The sequence below is a fragment of the Sciurus vulgaris genome (genome assembly GCF_902686455.1).
Source record: "Sciurus vulgaris genome assembly, chromosome: 10".
NCBI classification, from domain to species: Eukaryota; Metazoa; Chordata; class Mammalia; order Rodentia; family Sciuridae; genus Sciurus; species Sciurus vulgaris.
In genome coordinates, this window is record NC_136470.1 from 4,838,437 (window position 1) to 4,862,289 (window position 23,853).

The following is a 23,853-nucleotide window of genomic DNA, read 5'->3' on the forward strand; positions in this document are numbered from 1 at the left end:
AGAGCAGCCCTGCCCATGACTTGTTTCCATAACTGCTGGCCTGGCTTAAGTGACCTGCGGTTGTCTGCAGGGCAAACCACCCAGTTTGTGTGGCTTTGTTGCAGCTCAGGGAAAGTAATGCCGGTGCTGAATTACGAGACGAAACCCGCGGAAAGCTTGGAGCAGGCCCACCTACAGTCTTCCCCTCAAGGTCTGCCTGTCCCCTTCTCTGCCCGAATTGTGCAGATCTCCTGTTCTTACTTGCCAGGGCGAGGGGAGTTGTCATCTCTTGGTTGGCTCTCAGACTCTTCTAAAAAGCTTGCTGGCCAGCAGCGAATTGATGGGCTCCACGTTCTTTACTCTCCTGCAGTGAAAACAAGAGAACAGGAAGTCTGGCTTTTGGCTGGGCATTGGATGGTGTGTCCACTCCCGCTGTGCTGGTCTGAACACCGGGCAGGCGAAACAGGCATGAGTAGCCAAAGGAGCCGTGGTCAACCCACGCTGAACTGAGCCGGCCTCAGCGTCCCTCCCACACACCCTTACAACTCCCCTCCCAGAGACTGTGAAAGGCAGGGGAGGCAGGGGAATGACGACCGGTCGCCAACAACATGATTCTCCATTGAGAATCATGCGCATGACCCCAGGAGAATGAATAGCCAGACTGGTGGGCACACAGTCTGTCCTCTCAGGACACAGTCATTTGCACCGTTCACCTGTCCTTTCATTTCCATACCCTTGCAAAACCCCTGCTCTCACGTCATGCATGAGTATTGTGATAAGCATGGGTTGGACATTGAAGAGGACAGGCCCACAGGAGAGGTTTGAAGGCTTGTCCATCCAGTCATCTCACAGGTCGTGTCTGCTTTCCAGGGAAGTTGAGGCTGGGCTTGATCACTCCTTTCATGAATCTGAGTCTCCTGAATCCAGGTTTACCCTGGGTTTTAGCAATGGTTCAGGTAGTGAGATCCTCATCATCTTGCTTCATGTGGTTAAAATGATTTGGGGGTCTGAGGATATAATTCAAGGGTTAAACACTTGCTTAGCATGCCTGAGTCCCTGGGTTTGATCCCCAGCACCAGAAAAATATTTTAAGGCTGGGGATATAGCCTAGGGGTAGAGTGCTTGCCTAGTATGCACACTTGAACTGGTTTCAATCCCCAGTTCCACATGCACACATATAAAAAATGAATTTTAGAATTTAATGAAGAACTCAGTAAATATGTCTGGATAATATTGATTCTAAAACACCTCTGATGGAAATTTATGTAATCAATTATAGTGTTTGCTGAATATGGTGGCTCTCTTTAGAATATTCCGGAAAGAAGTGGTGCCCACAAGTCAGATGTCTTTTTTATAATGCAATCTTTTTTTATGGCCCTCATTTTTCTATTTCTCTCCATAAAATGGTGGTTATTTAAAAGGATAGTCTCTAATTAAATTTTAATATCAAGAAATGAAAGAAGGATGGCTTCAGCACTAGACATTCATAATGACTTCATCATACAGCTCCTCAAACGACAAGCTGAAGTTTTCTCAGCATGACATGAGAGTGATTTATCAGAAGGTCTCAAAATGAGCAAAAGTACGCTGGAGAAAACGCTTTGTACGCTCTCTCAAGGAGAGAGCAAATTATCTTAAAACACAGGGGATTTTTATTCATCTTTTGTGCCAAATATCTGCTTTCATTAAACACGTGTTGAATGGCAGGAAAGGAGAGGGCAGCGAGGCCTGCGGGTGGAGGGCACAGGATGCTACACCGTGCCCTGTTTACCGTGGGCTCCTTAAGAAAGCTGGTGTGAGACCAGCGTGTTCTCCGTGGAGCCTGCAGATGGTTCCCACGTCGGATAACCGGGAAGAACAGAGGGAACACAACAGGAAAAGCGAGATTGGCCCGGGGGAGCCTGGAGTCCTGGCCACGCTGTCCTTGCCCCCACGTGGCTGCCGTCGGTGGTCAGTCTGTGGACTTGGTAGGTGGGAGGGACTCCAGACGCCAGGCGGGCACTGCTTGGACACCACAGTCTGGCTACCCTGAGCAGGAAGGGGTGTTGTATAAAATGCCCTGAATTCCCAGGGCTTCGCTCTGCCTTCTGGAATGGTGGGTGAACATCCACGAGGTCAACGCTGGGGCGCAGGGAGTGGCCGGTGTGGTCCGACCGCAAAAGAACCGAGAGTCTATGGCGGGCCCTGCAGGTCCAAGCGCCGGCCGCCCCACCTCGGGGTGGGCGCCCCCGACACCGCGCCTCCAGGCAGGTCCCCCTCTCTGTCGGTGCACAGTGGCCCTCCACAGTGCCTGTGAGGGGTGACGTCATTATCTGTGGTCACAGGCACGGCGGGGGCCACTGCGCACCCAGGGCCCTGCTCAGCATTGCTGCGCACTCTCCCACCCTCCCACCCCCAGGGCACGTCTTCAGGGTGGGAGGGGCCACTGTTGCAAATGCTCCTGGTTCTTGACAGGTCTCGGAAATTTTCAGATTTCTTTCCTCCAAACATTGCTTCTGTGCCAGTTTTTCCTGCTTTCTTCTTCTAGAACCACAGTGAGCCACAGGGATCACCCCATTCCCACTGCCCCCGCCCCCAGGGCTCCTTGCTACACTTTTGTATTTATGCTCACTTTTCTCTTTGGACAATACTCCGGGTTATTTCTTAAGACTCTTTTCCTGTTTGCTAATTTTCCCTAACTGTGTCTAACCTAAATCCTCTTTATCAAGGCTTATATATTTAATTTTCGCACATTCCATTTTAATCTCTATCTAGATTGTCTTCTGGTACATTCTCGTTCATCTTTCCTACTTCGGATTCAGTTTGGCAGTTCTACAAACAGACACCACGTCATGGAATCCACTCATTCCTTACCTGAGGTCCTGCTTTTTATTCCTGCTTCCTCCTGTGCTCAGTGGTTCCTGCTGGGAGTGGTTTCTCCTGGGAGCTCAGGACTGGAAAAGAGGAATGGGCTTTCTCTAGACTTTATCATATCCCTGGGGGCTCATTCCTCCAGGGAACAGTTGCCTTTGTTTCTGCCAGATTCTCTGAAACGGGATCATCACACACTAACTTCTGGAATCAAGTTTCATGGCCCTACAGGGGGTATAAATGTAGACCCCAATCCTCAGCAAGACTGGGCCTGTGGTTAGATGTGTCCTCTGGCAAAAGCTCAGGCTGAGACAGGCCATGGGGTTGCTGTAGGAGTTTTGTTCTCCAGGTTCAATGTTTTGGTGAGGTAGTAGCCTTCCACAGGGGACCCCTCAACTTGTGTAGACTCCGTGTTTTCCCTCCCTCGCTGCCATTAAAACCAAAAGAGTAAATGTCCCAGGCACCTGCACACCCATGAGCCTTGGCTCTCTGCATAGGCCTCTCTCTTCTTCTGTCCATCCCCAAGGCCTTTCCTTACTGGAGAATTCTGCTGTCCCCTTAAATGGATATTTGTCACTTGTTTGCAGCATGCCTCAGTTTCTGGTACCTAGAGGGTCTTCAAAGTTATTGGCCTGTTGCATAGTCAGAAATGGAATATTTAATTCATTCACCACTGTAAAGCCTATGAAAATGGGAAATAAACTTCCAGATGGTGCACCATGACATACATTTCCTGACAGAAATGACCAACACTTAACCCTAAGAGGAATTTCGTCTCAATATCCTGAAATAAAATTCATTAGGTACTCCATGGCAAAAAGAAAATTAAAAAATAATAATAAATGTGGGATTTAAGATGCAAAGCTCTGCTCCCCCCCCCTTAGGCTGAGAGGTAATTTCATGTAGTTCCATTGAAAATTAAAATTTTACTGATGACTAGTGTCCAATCAAGTCCAGGAAGAACAGATGTGGGAACTGCCGATAGGTTAATAGAGCAAAACCACCGTCCTTCCTGAGGAATTTCTAAGGTAGTGGGAGTTTCACAGCAGGCCACTGTTCCTCTGGAGACGGTGTTCTGCAAGGTGTGTGTGCAGCCCAGCCCACAGGGTCAGCAGGGGGCACCAGGAGGGGCGGGGCTGCGGCTCCAAGGCCAAGTCCTCACTGTCTCCTTACGTTCTGCTATTGCCTTCAGTGAGCGTCTCAGGGTCTAACGAGAGATTTCCTGTCCTGCAGGTGTTTTTCAGTGATTTTTTTAAAGACTAGGAAATTCATTAAGATTTCCTTAGTGTGGAAAAGTAAACATAGATATTTGATTCAAGGGCTTATTCTTTCCTAAACGCTTTATTTTATTTATTCCATCTACCTCTGAGGTGGCTCGGGACAGAGTGGATTAGAGGCCCAGAGTTTAGCTCTACAGGGCTCTTGAGTAGCAGCGCCTGTCACTGATGGGGTGCGATGCTGTTGCCCACGGTGAGGACTTTCCAGTGGCTCCTGCGTGGGGAGGGCTGGCAGAGGCCCACCTGGAGCTCCCGGTTAACTTAATGCGGTGCCTCGGAAGCACTCAGCTGGTGTTCACCGCTGGGAGGCCCCTCAGGCCTCCAGATGCGAGGCTCTGAACCCACCAAACTTCATTCACCCTTAGCATTATTTCCTACTTGGAATAATCAAACTCCTCCTTTCGACAAAGTCTTATCAGTGATTTTAAAATGTGTGTTGTATTTTGAAGGACAGGGACAGTAGGGTATCGAGCTGTGGGGCGGAGCAGAGGCTCATGCACCCAGCAGCGCGGCCTCCAGCAGACGGCCCCTCCCTGCCCAGCACAGCATGCTACGTGACTTTTCTCTCTTTACCTTAGCGCCCTGCTGCTTTTCTGTTTGTGACACCTTGCTGCGACTCCCGGCACTTCCTAACCTGCAACTGGGAATGAATCTTATGTTATCTATGACCCCATGACTAATTGCCTACGACAATCAATAACCATGATTTTATAATAATCTTTTTTTTTTTTTTTTTTTTTTTCACAAAAGATGCTGATAGGCAATGGATTTCACGATGAAGTAGATCTGGGGATGTCATTTAGGGTGCTGAGTTACTCAGGACCCAGACCCAGAAGCCAATCTCAAAGCTTCTTGTGGGATCAGACCGATAAAAATTGAGGTTCTGGGGATGGGAGCGACCCTGGGAGCTGCACGTGACCTGGTTTCCACACTCGGATGTTTTTCTAAGTATATATATATTTTGCGGATGGTTTCAGAAACACATAATTCCCTTAGACATCTTAGCGTGTCCTCAGGAAGCAAACTTAATCCAAGACTTTCTAAGGACACAACGTTTTAAAACCCCAGCAGCTTCCTCGGTGACTCCCACTATATAGGACCACATCTGTGGCCTTATACCTGCTAATCTGCATGTTTAAAGAGAGAGCTGGGAGACTCCCAGATGCCCCCTGGTGTGCTGAGGGTGAATAGACCTGCACGGAGGCGGCGGAAGCCTGCTCAAGGAAAGAAGGCTCCATCTCCAGGATGCGGAGCGGGGCTCTTCAGACATAGTTTACTGACAGTAAGAAGTGCAGAGCGACACAGAGACCGTCTGTGGAGACCAGCATGTATACCCAGGCGTGCACGCCTGAGCACACACACGTGACCCCACATGTGCACACAGGACAAACACCAGGCCTGTGCAAGGAACTTATCCCTGCTAGTCAGTGCACATCCATGTTTTCTATGCTCTTTTATGTTTTAGAAATAAAGTTACCATCCATGAAGCTGCTCTCCCAACCATCAGCAGGTCATCATCCACAGTGTGGAAAACCATTACCCCATGACACTCAGGGGCCACAACGTAGGGTTCGTTTTCATTCCTTATGGTCTCTGGGTTTCCAGGTTCATTTCCACATCCAGACAGACCTCACATTCCAGCCAGAATCCTCCATCCATTGGGGTCAATGACATGGAGTGGGACAGCACAGTCACTGCGGGTCCAAGCTCTGTGCTCCCGTCTCGATGCACTTTTGCTCTTTTCTGAACACGCTGCTTCTTAATCAGGAAAGTGTCCTGATGCTCTCTGATACTGGTCCCCTGCCACAGGAAGCAGGCGGAAGGCACTCTGCCTCATCTGTCTCCACCTGGGGAAGATTTGAATCCTTCAAAGTCCAAACAGAGCGCTGAGGCGCGCCTTCCTGGAGGGACTGTCCAGGCATTCAGCCTGCCTCCTCCAACCTGGGTGCCACCGTCCTCTCGGCCTTCACCCCATCCTGGCCTCCAGGCCGAGTCTACGTCCTGGGAGCTCTACGCCAGATACTTCTGACGCCTCTGCTCCGTGTGCCAGAATTCTCTCCTCCCAGAGATTCTTTCACATACTCCATCCTGCCTGTTCCCAGTGGGGCCCCTCTGTGGAGAACACCCTCCCCTCGCAATGCACCCCAGGAAACCCGCCCTCACCTTCCGGGGAGCGGTACCTCTATACCCAAGCTCATTCCTCCATTCTCATCCAGCGTCATTTCTTAATTCTGTGTGTCCTGATCACAGTTTGTGATTTATTATTGTCTATTTACTTTCTTTATCTTTGTCCCCAGCTGAAATATTTGATTTCAGGTGTCAGAGTCCAAAACAGTCTTGCTCCTCATATAAATGAATAAATATAATTTAAGTGATATGAGTTTCTTTGCTTCTTAGGTATTTTTTAAAAAGTCTTTTATATGATTCCTCTAAAATCAAATCTGATCTTTCAAAGGATTTATTCTTTTAAATAACTAGAAACCCAACTAGAGCAAAGATTAATGACAGACTAGATATCCGTGCAGGCAAAGATCTGATCATTAGGAACTAAACAGGGTAATTAGGTATACGGTCGGAATGCAGAGCGCGGCTTAAATTAGCAGTCTGTAATTGAGCCTCATTTAACTGCAGGAGACGTGCACTGAGAGAATTTTATTTACATAAGAAAAATGTCTCCGTGAAATTGCTTTCAGAGAATTTAAACACACATACGCCACATCACTCCCTCTGTGCCAGCTGATCCCGGGTGCCGGCTGTTAGAGGTGACTGGTATTTCTGGTCAGTTGATTTCTTCCAGGCAGCTCAGCACTCCCAGCTGGGGCGTTGCTGTCCCTTTCTGTCTTGTGGTACTACTTTCATCAACATGGCAAGTCCCAACAGAGACCAGGCGACGTGACAGGTGCAGGCCCGGCCCCTCTATTTGATGCCTTATTTTACAGCTTACCTAGTTTTGGAGGGAAAAAAACCCTTAAATGTATATTTTCCATATCCAGTCACTTGCAGAACGCAGCACTGAGCATTGTGAGGGCAACCAAGGCCACGGGGAGAGCAAGAGAGTGGCTCTGTCCCTTGGGGTGCTTTTACCCGGCCGTCAGTGCCAACATGCAAGCCAGCAGATCAGGTGCCCTGGCCTGGGCTCCAGAGTCACCACAGCAGGGACCCAGAGGGAAGGAATTACAAGGGCAAGTTCAAAGAAAACTCCCTTTCTGCTGTCACATGCCCAGGGAGTGGCCAGCGTGACAGGCAAGCAGGCCGCCCTGGTCACATCTGTGCCCAGTATAAACACCCTGGGCCCCTCCCCGTGCTGAGCTGCTCCTGTGGCTTTGGCCAGTACCTGCTGCGTCCAAGTGCTCTGCACCCACGACTGCTCTATTTTTTACTGTCCGTTCTGTTTAGTTCTACAGGACAGCAGAGTGCATTTCGACTCATTGTTCACAAGTGGAGCACAACTCTTCATTTCTCTGGTTGTACACCATGTAGAGTCACAGCATTTGTGCAGTCCTATGTGTATATAGGGAAATGACGTCTGTCTCGTTCCACCAGCTTTCTCACCCCCTGCCCCCTCCCCTCATTTCCCACTGCACAATCCAAAGTTCCTCCATTCTTTCCTAACCCCCCTGACCTGGTATGGATCAGCATCCGCTTATCAGAGAAAACATTCGGCCTTTGGTTTTTTGGAGTTGGTTTATCTCAGCATGATATTCTCCCACTCCATCCATTTACCTGCAAATGCCATAATTTTATTCTTCCTTTTGGTGGAGTAATATTCCATTGTGTCTATATACCACAGTTTCTTTATCCATTCATCTGTTGAAGGGCATCTAGGTTGGTTCCATAGTTGTTGTCAGTTGAACTATTGTGAATCGAGCTGCTATAAACATTGATGTGACTGTGTCACTGTAGTGTGCTGATTTTAAGTCCTTTGTGTCTAGGCCAAGGAGTGGGATAGCTAGGTTAATTGGTGGGTTCATTCCAAGTTTTCTAAGGAATCTTTATACTGCTTTCCACAGTGGTTGTACCAATTTGCAATTCTACCACCAATATATAAGTGTGTCTTTTTCCCCACATCCTTGCCAACATTTATTGTTGCTTGTATTCTTGAAAATAGCCATTCTAATTGGAGTGAGATGAAATTTTAGGGTAGTTTTGATTTGTATTTCTGTAATTACTAGAGATGTTGAACATTTTTTCATATATTTGCTGATCCATTGTATATCCTCTTCTGTGAACTGTCTGCTCAGTTCCTTAGTCCACTTATTTATTGGGTTATTTGTATTTTGGGTGTTAAGTTTTTTGAGTTCTTTATAAATTCTGGATTAGTGCTCTATCTGAAGTGCATGTGGAAAAGATTTTCTCCCACTCTGTAAGCTCTCTTTTCACATTATTGATTGTTCCCTTTGCTGAGAAAAAGCCTTTTAGTTTGAATCCATCCAATTTACTGATTCTTGATTTTATGTCTTACTCTTTGGGAGTCTTGTTAAGGAAGTCTGGTCCTGAGCTGACATGATGAAGATTTGGGCCTACTTTTTCTTCTATTTGGTGAAGAGTCTCACATCTAATTCCTAGGTCCTTGATCTATTTTGAGTTCAGTTTTGTACAGGATGGGAGATAGGGGTTTAATTTCATTTTGCCACATATAGATTTCCAGTTTTCCCAGCACCATTTGTTAAAGAGGCTATCTTTTCTCCATTGTATGTTTTTGGCACCTTTGTCTAGTATGACATAACTGTATTTATGTAGGTTTGTCTCTGTGTCCTCTATTCTGTATCGTTGGTCTACCTGCCTATTTTGGTGCCGATACCATGCTATTTTTGTTACTATGGCTCTGTAGTATAGTTGAAGTTCTGGTATCGTGATGCCTCCTGCTTTGCTCTTCCTGCTAAGAATAGCTTTGTCCATTCTGGATCTCTTATTTTTCCAAGTGAATTTCATGATTGCTTTTTATAGTTCTATGACAAATGTCATTGGGATTTTAATTGGAATTCCATTGAATCTGTATAACACTTTGGTAGTATGACCATTTTGACAATATTAATTCTGTTATCCAAGAAGAGATCTTTCTAACTTCTAAGGTTTTCTTTAATTTCTTTCTTTAGTGTTCTGTAGTGTTCATCGTAGAGGTCTTTTACCTTTTTTGTTAGATTGATTCCCAAGTATTTTTTTTTGAAGTTATTTTGAATAGGGTAGTTAGTTTTCCTAATTTCTCTTTTAGATGATTCATCATTTATGAATAGAAATGCACTAGGTTTTTGAGTGTTAATTTTATATCCTGCCACTTTGCTGAATTCATTCATTAGTTCTAGAAGTTTTCTGGTGGAATTTGTTGGATCCTCTAAATAGAATCATGTCATTGGCAGTTAGTGATAGTTTGAGTTCTTCTTTTCCTATTCATATCCCTTTAATTTCTTTGGTCTGTCTAATTGCTCTGGCTAGAGTTTCAAGGACTGTATTGAATAGAAGTGCTGAAAGAGGGCACCCCTGCCTTGTTCCAGTTTTCAGAGGGAATGCTTTCAATTTTTCTGCATTTAGAATGATGTTGGCCATGGACTTAGCATAGGTAGCCTTTACAATGTTGAGGTATGTTCCTACTAGCCCTAATTTTCCTAGTATTTTGAACATGAAGGGGTGCCGTATTTTATAAAATGCTTTTTCTGCATCTATTGAAATGATCATATGATTCTTGTCTTTAAGTCTATTGGTGTGATAAATTACATTTATTGATTTTCAGATGTTGAACCAACTTTGCATCCTGGTATGAACCCCACTTGGTCATGGTGCACTATCTTTTTAGTATGTTTTTGTATGTGATTTACCAAAATTTTGTTAAGAATTTTTGCATCTATGTTCAATAGGTATATTGCTCTGAAGTTTTCTCTCCTTGATGTGTCTTTGGTTTTGGTATCAGGGTGATACTAGCTTCAAAGAATGAGTTTGGAAGGGTTCCTTCTTTTTCTATCTCATGGAATAATTTGAGGAGTAATGGTATTAATTCTTCTTTGAAGGTCTTCTAGAACTTGAGAATCCATCTGGTCCTGGGTTTTTCTTGGTTGGTAGGCTTTTGATGGCATCTTCTATTTCATTGCTTGAAATTGATCTGTTTACATTGTGGTATGTCTTCCTGATTCAATTTGGGTGGATCTTATGTCTTTAGAAACTTGTTAATGTCTTCAAGATTTTCTATTTTCTATTTCAATTGTATCCATCATGATATTTCCTTTTTCACCATGAATTTTAGTAATTTCAGTTTTCTCTTTCTTTCTCTTGGTTAGTGTGGCTAAGGGTTTATCAATTTTGCTTATTTTTTTCAAAGAACCAACTGTTTGTTTTGTCAATATTTTCAATTGTTCTTTTGTTTCAATTTTATTGATTTCGGCTCTGATTTTAGTTATTTCCTATCTTCTACTACTTTTGGTATTGATCTGTTCTTTTTTTTCTAGGGCTTTGAGATGTAATGTTAAATCATTTGTTTATTGATGTTTTATTCTTTTTAATGAATGAGCTCAATGCAATGAACTTTCCTCTTAGTACTGACTTCATAGTGTCCCAGGTGTGTTGTATCAGTGTTCTCGTCTACCTATAAGAATTTTTCATCTCCTCCCTGATGTCTTCTGCTATCCAAGCATCTTCAATAGCATATTATTTGGTCTCCAGGTATTGGAGTAGTTTCTATTTTTTATTTTATTATTGATTTCTAATTTTATTCTATTATGATCTGATAGAATGCAGGGTAGTAGCTCTCTTGTATTTGCTAAGAGTTGCTTTGTGGCATAACATATGGTATATTTTAGAAAAGGATCTATGTGCTACTGAGAAAAAAGTGTATCTGCTCATTGATGGGTGGAATATTCTATATATGTCTGTTAAGTCTAAATTATTGATTGTATTGAGTTCCATGATTTCTTTGTTCAGTTTTTGTTTGGAAGATCTATCCAGTGGTGCAAGAGATGTGTTAAAGTCATCCAGTATTATTGTGTTGTGGTCTATTTGATTCCTGAAATTGAGAATGTTTGTTTGGCCTACATAGATGCTCCATTGTTTGGGGCATAAATATTTAGGATTATTATGTCTTGTTGATGTGTGATTCCCTTAAGCAGTATAAAATGTCTTTCTTTATCCCTTCTGACTAACTTTGGTTTTAAGTTTGTTTTGTCTGAGGATAGAAACCCTTGCTTTTTTACTGAGTCCATGTGTGTGGTAAGTTTTTCCCATCCTTCACCTTCAATCTGTGGATGTCTTCTCCCATGAGATGAGTCTCTTGAAGGCAGCATACTGTTGGTCTTTTTATAAAATCCAATCTGCCAGTCTATATCTTGATTAATGAGTTCAGGCCATTGACATTCAGAATTATTATTGAGATACGGTGTGTATTTCTGGTCATTTGGCTTATTTTTGGTTTTTAACTTGATTTGGTTTCTCCTTTTCCTTTAGGGTAGCTCCTCCATTTGCTGACTTTCATTGTTGTTTTCATTTCCTCCTCATGGAATATTTCCTGAGAAGGTTCTGTAGTGCAGGCTTCCTAGTTATAATTTAACTTTTGAATATCATGGAGGGTTTTTATTTCATCATCAAATCTAATGTTTAGTTCTGCTGGATATAAGATCCTTGGATAGTATCCATTTTCTTTCAGAGCTTGGTATGTATTGTTCCAGGACCTCCTAGCTTTTAGGGCCTTGGATGAGAAATCTGCTGATACCTAAATTGGTTTCCATCTATACGTAATCTGATACTTTTGTCTTGTGGCATTTAAATTTCTGCCTTTATTTTGTATGTGAGGCATTTTCATTATAATGTGCCTTGGTGTGGATCTGTTGTAATTTGTACATTTGGTGTCCTGTAAGCCTCTTGTATTTGATTTTCCATTTAATTCTTCAGGTTTGGGAAATTTTCTGATATTATTTCATTGAATAGATTGTTCATTCCTTTGGTTTGTATCTCTCTGTGCCTTCCTCAATCCCAATAATTCTTAAATTTGGTCTTTTCATGATATTCCATAACTCTTGGAGGGTCTGTTCATGATTTCTTATCATCTTCTCTCTGTGGTCAACTTTATTTTCAAGATTAAACATTTGGAATTCATCGTCTGAGATTCTGTCTTCTAAGTGATATAGTCTGTTGGTGATGCTTTCTATTGAGTTTTTAATTTGGTTTATTGTTTTCTTCATTTCAAGGATTTCTGTTTTTTTTTTTTCAGAATCTCTATCTCTTTATTGAAGTAATATTTTGCTTCCTGCATTTGCTCTATTAACTGTTTATTGGAGTGATCGTTCATTGCCTGCATTTGCTCTCTTATATCATTCTTCACTTTGCAGATCATTTTAATTATGTGCATTCTGAACTCCTTTTCCGACATTTCTTCTACTGTGCTACCAATGGATTCTATTAATATAGCATCTTGGTTTGTTTGGGGCACTTTCTTTCCTTGTTTACTCATGTTGTTCTTGTATCTTTTTCTCTAGCAGTGAGGATACAAGATATTATAGTTTCCACCCTATAGATTTATAGTGTCGCCGCAGGTTTCCAATACCTCATCTTTAAGAGGGAGATCAATATTAACAGCACCCAATGCAAACAATATGCAGCCTTACACCAAATAGCCCCTACTGAGATGATAATAGTATTGTCATAATAAACAGAAATGATGTGTTTGATTATTATCCACAGCATAAACAATAGGTTTGCAATAAGGTCTACAATTTCTAATGGTGGACAAAGAGGACAGGGGAGGGGTGTAGGATATGGTGTTAATGAGGTAAGAGGTGAGACTGTAGAGGTCCAAGATCATAGGAAGGATGAAAGTGGAATCAAAAGAAGTTGGTTAGCAGGAGTAAAGGGAGAAAGAGACTCCAAGGAAACAGATAAATAAGAAGAAAATATAAAGAGCAAATAAAAAGAAAAAAAAATAGAATCCACAACAAAACTGTAATATACTATTCAAGTCTCCAAGTCCTTGGAGACTGACGCATGAAAAGTATGCTTTCAAAGATGCTGGGCTGTGAGAGCAGGAGATGAGGAAAAAAGGGGGGGGATAAGGAAAAAAAAAAACCTAGAGTCTTGAAGGAAAATTGCACACGTGTTTCTGTTGGAGTTCAGCATCGTCTCTGCCTCCCATCCCTTCTGATAGGTGGGGTTGTCTGCAGTTTGCTGGTAACTCCACCCTCAGGATGGTGACGGTCACTAAGGTGGGAGGATTAGACTTGGAGGCAGGACTCCTGGAGGCAGAGTATAGCAATTGCCAGTCTCTCTGAAGACTGCGCCCCAGGACTGTCCTTTGAGGTCCACTCATGTGACACAAGAGTCTGATCTTAGCTCCTTCCCTCACTTGTGGACCCAAAACTTCTTGTCTATAATTTAGTCTCTAAAACGTGTCGCTCCTGCCTCAGCCCTTTTGACTTTCCAATCAGGAACCTCTCTTCCCGGAGGTCCTGAAGGCCCAGCACCAGGACCTGAGCACTTGGCTCAGAGAGCTGTTCTGCATTGGTCAGATCAGGAGCAGGCATTGATTGCTGTGGGTCAGCCACCTAGCTGTAGGCACTGGGCTGGGTTGGTGGCTAGGGGGTGGTTGGGTGACTGGGAATTGAGGGTGAGGGCCCTGTTGATTATCAAACCTGCAGGACAGGTGATCAGTGGGTATTGGGTAGGTGATCATGGACCAGGCTGATTGTCAGGTCCCAGCAAGAGCCGCCCAAGTTGTCTCTGGGATCCTGGTGGGCGTCTGACTATTTGGGATCAAAAGTCCCTCACCTGCTTTTCCAACCTACTGACCTCTTGCAAGGCTCTCTCCAGTCTCTGCAGCAAGATGGTGGCTATTAGCACACCTAGCAGGGATGTGTCAAATGTAACCAGTCCTGCAGGGCCCTTGGTGTTGATCTTTCAGGTCCTGGTTGTTACCCCTAGATGGAAGTGGCCATGTCCCTAGTTGGTGGCGGCAGCAGCCACTAACCTATAAGTACTTTGATAATGAGCTTCTAGTTTCCAGTGGGTGTCCCAAGATGGAAGCTGCCCCAACTAAAGTGGCAGCAGCAGTGGAGGTATTCCAAGATGGTGGTGGAGGTGTCCCAAGATGGAGACCGCCACACGTTGGTAGATGGGGAGCTGCAGTGTATTCCCACAGAGGTGCACTGGGGCACCTGGCTGGATTCTCATGACTACTTTTTCAGAGTGAATTCTAACTGCACGAGTGGCACCTCTGTCCTTCCTCCCCCGCCTTTGTCAGGTCTTCCTTGGCCATCTCCCTCACTCTGTCCTGGGGTGTTCTGAGCTTCAGTCCCCAGGAATAGCTCCCCCTCGACACTCGGAGCTGGCTCCCCAAAGCTCTGTCTCCAGCTGGCCTCCATGTCCTCTGGGTGACTCCACCAGTTCTCTGCTGACCTCCTGTGTTTCCTTAAACCTAATCCCTCACCCCCTTCTTTGCTGAGCTAGGATTCGCCCTGCTCCTCCATTCCCTCAGGCTGCTACTGGCAGGCACATCTCCTCAGCCACCTTCTGTTGATTCTTTAGTTCAGATGGTCCTGAGCTCCGTCTGTCTGCTGTGTGAACGCTGCACTGTGCCCGCCCTGGCCTGTGCCATCTCATGTTTGGCTTTGACCCAGAGATGGAGCTTAGCATGGGCCAGGAGCCAGCCTGCCAGGGCATCACCCTGGCCTAGAAACTGCTAGTGTAGGAACAGGGCTAAGTCATTTGGCCTCTTTCCTCCTTGACTTTTCTCATCTGAACAATGGGAATAGCAGCGTGACCCCTGTGGGGTCATTGTGAGAACAAAGTGGATCAAAATGTTATCGATGTATATATTTAGATAGCACATTTATGTTGATCAGGGTTGTGATCCATACTAAACAAATTGAGCCCATTAGAACTGAAAAAGATTAGTACTGGAAACTAGTTGTCTTTGTATCCAAATCTTCCCTTTTTATAAGTCACACTGGATCAGGGCTCATCTTGCCCCTTTGTGGCCCCCTCCTTATTCGTCCCTTCTGCAGTGACCCTATTTCCAGATAAAGTCACTATGAGGCCTGGGGCAGGACATAAGCCTGTGCATTCCGGTGGGGGTGGAGTCCACGCCGGCCCCTGGCTCCTCCTGTCTCTTGCATGCAGCAGCTCTCCACATCATTCTTTGGGGATCCTCTTCCCCTGCTGTCCAGCTGCCTGGTCCGCCTGCAGTCTCTGCCTGCCTGCATCTAACCATGGTGAAGTCTCTCCGAACCCAGGCATGAGGCAAATTCTAACCCACTTCGCCATCAGCAGAAATTGATGACTTTAAAGTCATGGCAGACAGGTTGCTTTCTTTTCACACTTCAATTTTAGTGAATGCTAATTTAACTTTCCAGGGGGAACATGTGAGCTCTTCATTTTCAGACTCATCTCATTTCTGATGCCACAGGTTCTCAGATCCTGAATTCGGATCTCACAGCCCTCTAACTTTCTGGACGCTGCTGTGAACGGGCAGTGACGGCCCTGGGAGGCGCAGGCCTGGCTGATAAGGTCGACTGCTGCGTGCCCTGCCCCCTGGCATCTCATCAGCAGGGCCTCTGCTCTTTTAATTACTATTAGTTCAGTTCCAATGGCAGGAGGGGAAACAAGGCCTAGGAAATAGTCCCAAGGGAAAAGTCGGGTACACTTTCAAAACCTTTTGGGAAATAGTGCAGCCCTGTTGAAGGTCTACCCTGGCAGGGAAGCCAAAGGCCAGAGGGCAAAGGGAACTAATTAACATCTGTGCCTTGAAACGGGTTTGTTTTCATGCCACAGCGCAGTCAAGTCGGTCCTGGAGGGGAACCCTCTTCTAGGTAGCATGCGCGAGGAAGCGGCGTGTTCAGCTCTGAAAGACACGCTCACTTACTTTCTGTGCACCCAAATCTCAGAAAAGGGGTTTTGAGTACAAGCAAGAGAGACCGTTTCATCCACCCACCTGCGTAGACCCTTTGGCTAGCACGGCCAGGTGTTCTTCTGTGTGATGGAGACGAGGCCAAGGAAAGCCTCGCTGCTCTGGGTGGGGAGAGACAGGGAGATCAGCCTCATGTGGACCTGAGAGGTCACTCCATGTCACAAGGTAGCAAAACCAAGTCCTGGAAAGGAGTGACCATGGATCTGCCTAACGTGGGCTACCATTACTACAAATCTAGCTGAGGAGCTGAGGCTGCAACGACAAGGTGGCGGCAGCCGGGTAGAGGCTGGGCTTGGCACCTCCAGGGAAAGCAGTTACAGGAGGGTGTGTGGCTGGGCATGCTGGGAGAAGGGAGAGAGGCTGTGGAGGTGAGTCAGAGCTCAGAGCGTGGCAGGCACCTCACGTGATCTGGCCCAGCGGGACCCTGGAGATCTGAGGGGTGGCTCTTTGGCATGACAGTGACTGTGTGTACTGAGGAGAGAGCAGACTATGGAGGGACAGGCGTGGGCGCTGGCTGGTGGAGGCTGCCATTCTGAAGAAAGGGTCATGCGAGCAGAGGATGCAAGGGATGGAGTCGGGTGTATTGTGGAGGTTGGGGCGAGGGATGAAGTCTGAGGAGGAGGAGGAGAACTTGGGATGTGCATCATAGGTTCAGATGCTACTGGATGGGCCAGGCAGGACTGACTCAACAACATGGTGATGGTGTTGGAGAGTGTTCCTGAATCTGTGCATAGCCCTTCACTGCACAAGCGTTCCGAAGACCACGTCTCGGTCAGTGCAGGCTGCTGTAACAAAATAAGATGAACTGGTGGCTCAAAGAACAGAAATAAACGGTTTATGTCACAGCTCCAGAGGTGCAAGCTCACTATCAAGATGCTGATGGGTGTGGATCTCAGTGAGGACCCCCCTCCAGCAGGCACATGACTTCTTCTCTCTGTATCCTCATGTAGCAGAGAGGGAAAGAGCTCAGGTCTCTCATCTTCTTCTTATAAGGGCACTAACCCCATTATTGGGGCCCCACCCTCACGACCCTATGACCCCAACCTGATTACCTCCCAGAGGTCCACTGCCTAATACCACATTGGATATTAGGGCTTCTCCATATGGATTTGGGGCAATCGCAAACATTCAATGCATAATAAATGTCTTGGTGGCCTTCTCCCACAGCCTCTCACTGAGATACACCAAGATGTTCCTTGGGTATCTTTTTTATCTTTTTATATCAGTTATCACAGCCTGGACGGGTGATGCTGGGGATTTGACTCCTGGCCTCGGGCCTGCTAGGCAAGCTCCCTATCACTGAGCTACACCCCTAGCCACAAGCGACAGTTGTGATGTAAATTTCGTCCATGTCATCTCCACTCAGATGCTCCTCTGATATATAATGTTGCCTCTTGTAAGTAAAGAAATAAACTGTTAAAAGTGAGCCCTACTATGTGTATGTCAGTGGGCTCTTCTGTGTCTGGCTCAGGCAGGCTGGTGTCTGTGAGGCCATATCAGCACACCTGTGGATTGACCTAGATCATCCATCAGCAGAGTAACCAGCATTATGATTACTTTTGTAGACACTGCTTTCATTTTTGTTCACTTCATTTTTTTAATACTATTATGTTAAATCCATAATTTATAATGATATTTATTTATGGGGTAGAATTGATTGTATGTGAAATGATGAAATCTAGCTAATCCATATGAAGCCTCTCCCTTACCCTTCTTTTGTGGTGAGCTCTTAGAAGTTACTATGAGTTATTTTGAAGTGCATGATGTATTATTATGGGCTTTCGTCACTCTGCTGGGCACTGAATACATGACTCTCCAAGAGGTGACCACCTCACATTAATCTGATCCTCAACAGTGAAACAAAGAGGATGTTTGTCATTGGCTCTCTTTCATAGATGAACCAATTAGCATTTGGAGTTGAATATCATGGCTGAGGTCATATTGGTGGCAAGTGACCCTGAAGTCCTCAGGGTTCAGACCCACTGGATTCTAAAGCCCAGGTTTTCTCTCACACTGAGGAATCTCTTAAAGTAGGTACCAAGTTGGTCCACTTGGTACCATGGAAGACCTTTTAATTTGATTTTGTATAAGAACATGGAAAAAATTAGCTGAGAATTTTAACAAATTAATAATGAATGAATAATGCATGAAGTTAATTACATTAATCAAAGTGATACCCAAGGAGGAACACAGGTTTGGGGACACATACTCGCTTTATTCCCCTGGCATTGGTGTGGCCCCTTGCAGGTGAACCAGGGCAGTGCCTAACTATGTTCCAGCTTCTTCTTCTCATCCTTCCTTGGTCACCTTGTTGGCCTACCCCTTACTTTAAGACTCAAGGCATTTTAGATTGCAAGCTCCCTGAAGGCAGGGCTATATCTCCTGACATTTTGCATTTCTGGAGCTCAGCACACTGGTACCAGTGACAAGGCACACCACTGGGCTGCTTTCCTGCCCACATGGAACCTTCTAGAATCCCTCCCACATGTCTCTTTCTGGAGGTCATACACACCTGTTTTCTGCAGCTCAGATCTTGAAATTGAGGTTTTCTGCTTAGACCACCAATAGTTTAGCAAAGCAGATTTCTAGAATTGGTGTGATTTTAGCCTCCTCCTTTGATGTAATTGGACAAAGACTCACAAAGATATTGTGCCTCCACGTTAGAAGCTGTTGCCTGTGAGCTCTTCACTGCTCAGCACCACAATAGGGAGGCGAGCGGCTGCAGGACTCTCCCTACGTATTTCTGCACCATTTCATCTGTGCAGATATCCATTTTCTCTGTGTCTCTAGGTAGAAATACCTCACTAGCCCAAAGCTGAGCTTTGCCAGGTTGGCTGGCCTGGCACCACCCAGTACTTATTTTAGTGGTGGCAACATAAAGCTCATGTCACCTGACTTTGGAGAGACACCCTAGCACTCACCCATAACCCATTTACTTTTAGTTGAGGCAAGTCCTAGCCAGTTTGGTACACTTCTTTTCAACTTAGTCCACTGAAGCCTTCAGGTCAGAAGTGTGTGGACTGGGTGTTGCTAGCAGATAGAAATGACTGTTAACAACCTGACAGCAAGTGGGAAGCAGGGAAGTCATTAGAGACAGGCCTGGGACTCAAATGTCTGGGGCTGGGGGACCATCCAGTTGTCTTGGGAAGTCAGAACTACTTCTGAGACACCTACCAATAACTAGCAGCTTAAGTCACTGCAGTGTTCTGACCGTGATATCAATCCACACATCATTTCCAGTTGTGGAATTGGCTCTGTTTTGTAGACTGTTGAATAAGACAAAAATATGAACCAGAGCTTGGAAATGTTTTCATCAAGAAAGCTAATGATTTTCCAAAGAAAATAAAGTACCCTTGAAATTCTGGTTTCACATATTTGTGTCACCAGACAGTTTCAGAGTTCTGAGTAATGAAGGTCTGTGTGTGTGTGTGTGTGTGTGTGTGTATCTCAGAGAGAGAGAGAGAGAGTTTGTGCATTTGCATTTTGTTGATACCAATCATTTGTCTTAAGGGAAGCATATTCTTTAATCCCACTTAAGTATGTGGTGAGCAAACCATCTTCTATCCCATGTGACTCAGAAGCTTCTGGAGATGCAAGGCCATGCGGGGGCATTGGGAGGCTGGGGAGCAGGGAACATGACTCCTTGTCACCACACAGCCACATCACATGGTGCTCAAGAGCTCACTGTGCCCTTGTCATCTCCAGAGAATGCAGCCCAGCTCTGGAGTCAGGGCTGTACACAGGACTGTGGACTTCTTTTTTCATCTTTTAAGAGTCATTCAAACCCATTTTTTAAAAATATGCTTTATTTGTAGTTGGACACAATACCTTTCTTTTATTTATTTATTTATTTATTTATTTTTGTGGTGCTGAGGGTCGAACCCAGTGCCTGGCACATGCTAGGCGAGTGCTCTACCACCAGCCACGACCCAGCCCCAGGGCCGTGAACCTCTAAGCCCTCTCATCGTTACAGCCTTCTACTCTTCCACCTTATTTTGTGTTTTAAGATGTCGATCAGTTTCAAGATAGGTTTCAATGAAGGATGAGGACTATCAAAGTAAGTACGGGAACTGGTCGACTCCTCGATGCTGTGAACGTCTCGGGCACGTTTAGGACCCTGGGAGGTTTGCGTTCTCCTGAAATGACTTCAGAGTCTGGCAGCCTGCTGAGGGAGTGAGCAGAGGGAGCTCGGCTTGAGGGAGCAAAGGGACCCCACTGAGCGTGCCTAGAGAATAGAGCCCGGTCAGGGTCCGCACGGGGATGACTGCGTGCTGCCACTGACCCAGGCAGCCCTTCTGACAATGCCACCACGGAGGCCTGTCAATCCTCATGGAGATGCTCTAAGCTAGGGAAGTGAGGGGGATGGCCCTCGTCCTCTCCCTGGGCCCTCCGTCTCCCGTGTCGCTTTAAAGGACCTGTCATCAGAGCATTGCATAAGTATGCAAACGCACCGAACCGGGGAACGTGCCTACTCCCCGTGATATGTAAGGTAGGATGCTCCCAGAGTGTGAGGACACATGACGGGTAACAAAAGGTATTTTTGGTTACTTTTTAGGGGAGGAGGATAAAACAAAATTAGCTAGAATAGGCAGCATTAGCAGATTTTTTTAGTTCTTCTAAAATAAGTAGCTCCATAGGATAGTCTAAAATTTAAATATTACTTTCAAGATATTTTTTACTACTTTCATAATTAGAGTTTTTTTGAAAAGCTTTGCTCGGTCAGTGTTTGTTTTTAAGGTCTTGTTCACATCCATGTTCTCTCGAATTGCCTTTGTCTCACGTATGAAATCGTAAGTCATTTTTACCTGCGTGATGGACCTGTGGGTAGAGTCTTTGCAAGAAGGACCAAGGGCTGTGGTAATTACGCTTGCAACTGGAATGTTCAGGACCCAAGAGCAATGAAGTCAAGGCATCTCGCAGTTCTAACCTGAATAAACCTCAGCAAGTTTCAGTTGACCCTAAGAGTAACAAAAAATATAAGACGACGATTATTTTTAGCATTTTAGTCTTTTCCTAAAGAGAGAAATTATATTACCTTCAGTGGAATTATGTCACACGCAGAAATATTCTATAACAGAGTCTAAGTGCCAGTAGGATACTAGGCCACCCACCTGGAGGGGACAGGGCTCACTCTGAGGGCTACTTTAGTGCCTCAATATTTTTATCATCTAATAATAATTGAACAGTGGGAATTATCTTTAGAAATTTATATTTTCAAAAAAAGAAACAATGTCCTAGTCTTTCTTAAACCAGCACTGATGTTTGCTCTCGAGTTGGCCATTTCCATATAAATGGACGTACGCAGGTGAACATGACAGGTCCCACCAAGGACACCGTGTCCTGGGTTGACTGAAGGAGAGCTAGCTGAGCAGCAAATTTCCTCCCTAAGATGAAAATATTCATCGTCAATTATTTGAGCAATCACTTTAAAAATCAATGACTGAAAAATATCAAAACACTCTAAAATGCTCATTGCAGGAAGAGATGACCTTTGTCTTAGAAGAGAGCAATGAATATTGATTTCTATGAGGGAGTGTTCCTGGGAAATGTGTGGGACATTTTACCACTTGATAGTCTAACACCTTGGTGCTTTTATTAACATATTCAAGCAGAGGTAGAAATGTAGACTTTCCTGAGGGACAAGTCTGCAATAGAAGTTTACTGTTTCCCTAACTTGTTGCATTGTAAGAGAAACTGATGATCCAAGACAACCAGCCATGTTAGCTGCTCACCAGCGTATGCCAGCTAGTTGCTGAGAGATAGATGCATTACCTAGAACATGAGTTCAGGGACTTCGACTTGCCATTTATTGTGAGTATATTAATGAAAATCTCCCAGTACAGACCAGTTTGAAAGCAAATGAAGTGGACTTTTCCCAACACCCACATCCCTGCCTTGCTTTGCAAAGTTTCTCAGGTGAAAAGAAATGGTGGAGGCCTTTGTTGATGGGTTGCTTTGCTTCCGCCCCATTTTAACCAGCCCACCCTCTTCTGTCTTCCAGGATCTAGATTTCTCATCACATCCACGGGAGCCTTGTATATTAAAGATGTACAGAATGAAGATGGACTGTATAACTACCGCTGCGTCACGCGGCACAGATACACTGGGGAGACCAGGCAGAGCAACAGTGCACGCCTCTTTGTATCAGGTGAACGCTCCTCAAGACCGGGCTTCTCCCGCCTCTCCTTCCCCAGCACCCTGAGACGGCACAGCTGAAGCTGGGGACCTTGCAACTAAAACCAAACCTTCAGTATTTCCCCCCAAATATTTCAGCAATGCTAAAAGTCTCCTGAACCAGTATTAGCGTGATGTCATATACATCTAGCTATTCCAGGTGGAATCATTTCACGTTCTGAGAAACTCTCAGTTGCTCTGACCTGAGATTTCTGTTTTGAAAACAACACTCCCTTGCCCTCGGTATTTGTATGTTTTGTCACTGACAGTTAGAAACAGCACCACTCTGCTCCCATCAGACAGCCTGGGGTGAGGAGCCGGTCATATGGAGCATGGTATCCCTATTGGAGAAATCGCTGTCCCCTGAAGTTAAAGGGGTCATTGCATTCTCCCTTCTCCTCCTGGGATCATTCCCGAGAGAAGGGGGTCTGAACCAATTCTGCTCCTGTGCTCATGCCCCCGTGCACTGCCTTCATGGGAAGTGTACCTTGAGAAAATAGCGACGTCGCACAAGATCGTCCCAATCGGATTGCATTGGCTTGTCTGCGATAAGCACTGCATTCTCAGCCTGGTGCCCTGGCGCTGAGAGGGAGGCTTAGGAGTGCAAAGTTCACGTCTCAGTATCAGAAAATGAAATCCAGACTGCCAGACCTCTGTCTTTACACCTAAGAGGGTAAGATGGCGGCCCGTGGCGAGTGCCCCAGAGGTGGCAGGTGGAGTTGGGTCAGGTTGTTTGCTCTCCATCCTTGAGGGTCGTGTTCATTTGCAGTGATGCTTTATGGGGAAGAAGGGATGGGACGTCAGTAGCCAGTGGGTGAATTTAAAGCAGCGATGCACCCACACCCGCTCTCGTCCTCAATAACACCCGCTGGGATTCCTCTTCCCTCTCGTATCCTCACAGTAGCCAGAGATCACCTGTCCGTCAAGGTTCAGCACAAATACACGCCAGCATTAAATGATTTTTCTTCTGAATTTGCAAATATTTTATTCTTGTTCTTTTTCCATTGGTTGTTAATTCCTCCCTTGTTTTATACTTACTGCGTCTTGTTTGGAAGGATGAATTAGAAAATGAATGGCGCCTGCCATGTAGTCTGTGCTGGCTTCCGTGACACCACAGTGTGCTGCTGGTTCAGAACATGCTAGAGAAGGTCTTGTTGCATTGGAGTGGAGATTCCTAATACAATGATGAGACCAGAAAGAGAAGCATTCCAGGGGGGTGAGCTTGACATAAGATGGATCCAGGGTTAGCAAAGCACACAAATTTGCATTTCTCCATCCAGAAGACAAACTGGGGAGGACCATCTGGGAGAGCATCCTCGTCCTTCAGGCGACCTTTATTTCCACTCTAAGTCAGGAAGCACCCACCCATTCTCATATTCAGCTCTTTGGGTTGGAAAGGCAAATTTACTTTTCTTAATCCCAATTGGTGTTTAGTTTGGGAGTGATTCCATTTTTCAAAAATTGACAGCAGTAGTCTTATGTATTGGGTGACCATGGAGGCCAGGGAGTCCCTGAGATGGCAGAGGGTGAGCGTCTGAGAGGACAGAGCCCAGGAGGTCAGAGGGAATCCAGCAGAGGGCGCCAGAGGGCAGGCACCTGCAGAAGGGAAAGCACGTGGGGCTGAAGGTGCAGGTGCAGGACAGGGAGGGGGCGGTGACCAGGAGAGGAGGGGTCCACAGAGCCCCACGTCCCAGA

The 23,853-nt window shown here is 45.4% G+C and overlaps 1 protein-coding gene across 1 annotated transcript in view; it reads left to right on the plus strand.

Moving 5' to 3' along the window:
* Nucleotides 1-23,853, plus strand: part of DSCAM (DS cell adhesion molecule) — a 738,606-nt gene that overhangs the window by 426,549 nt on the left and 288,204 nt on the right. The window contains exon 4 of the mRNA XM_079155833.1: nt 21,986-22,132. Within this exon, the coding sequence (XP_079011959.1) occupies nt 21,986-22,132 (147 nt within the window). The remainder of the gene's footprint in view (nt 1-21,985; nt 22,133-23,853) is intronic.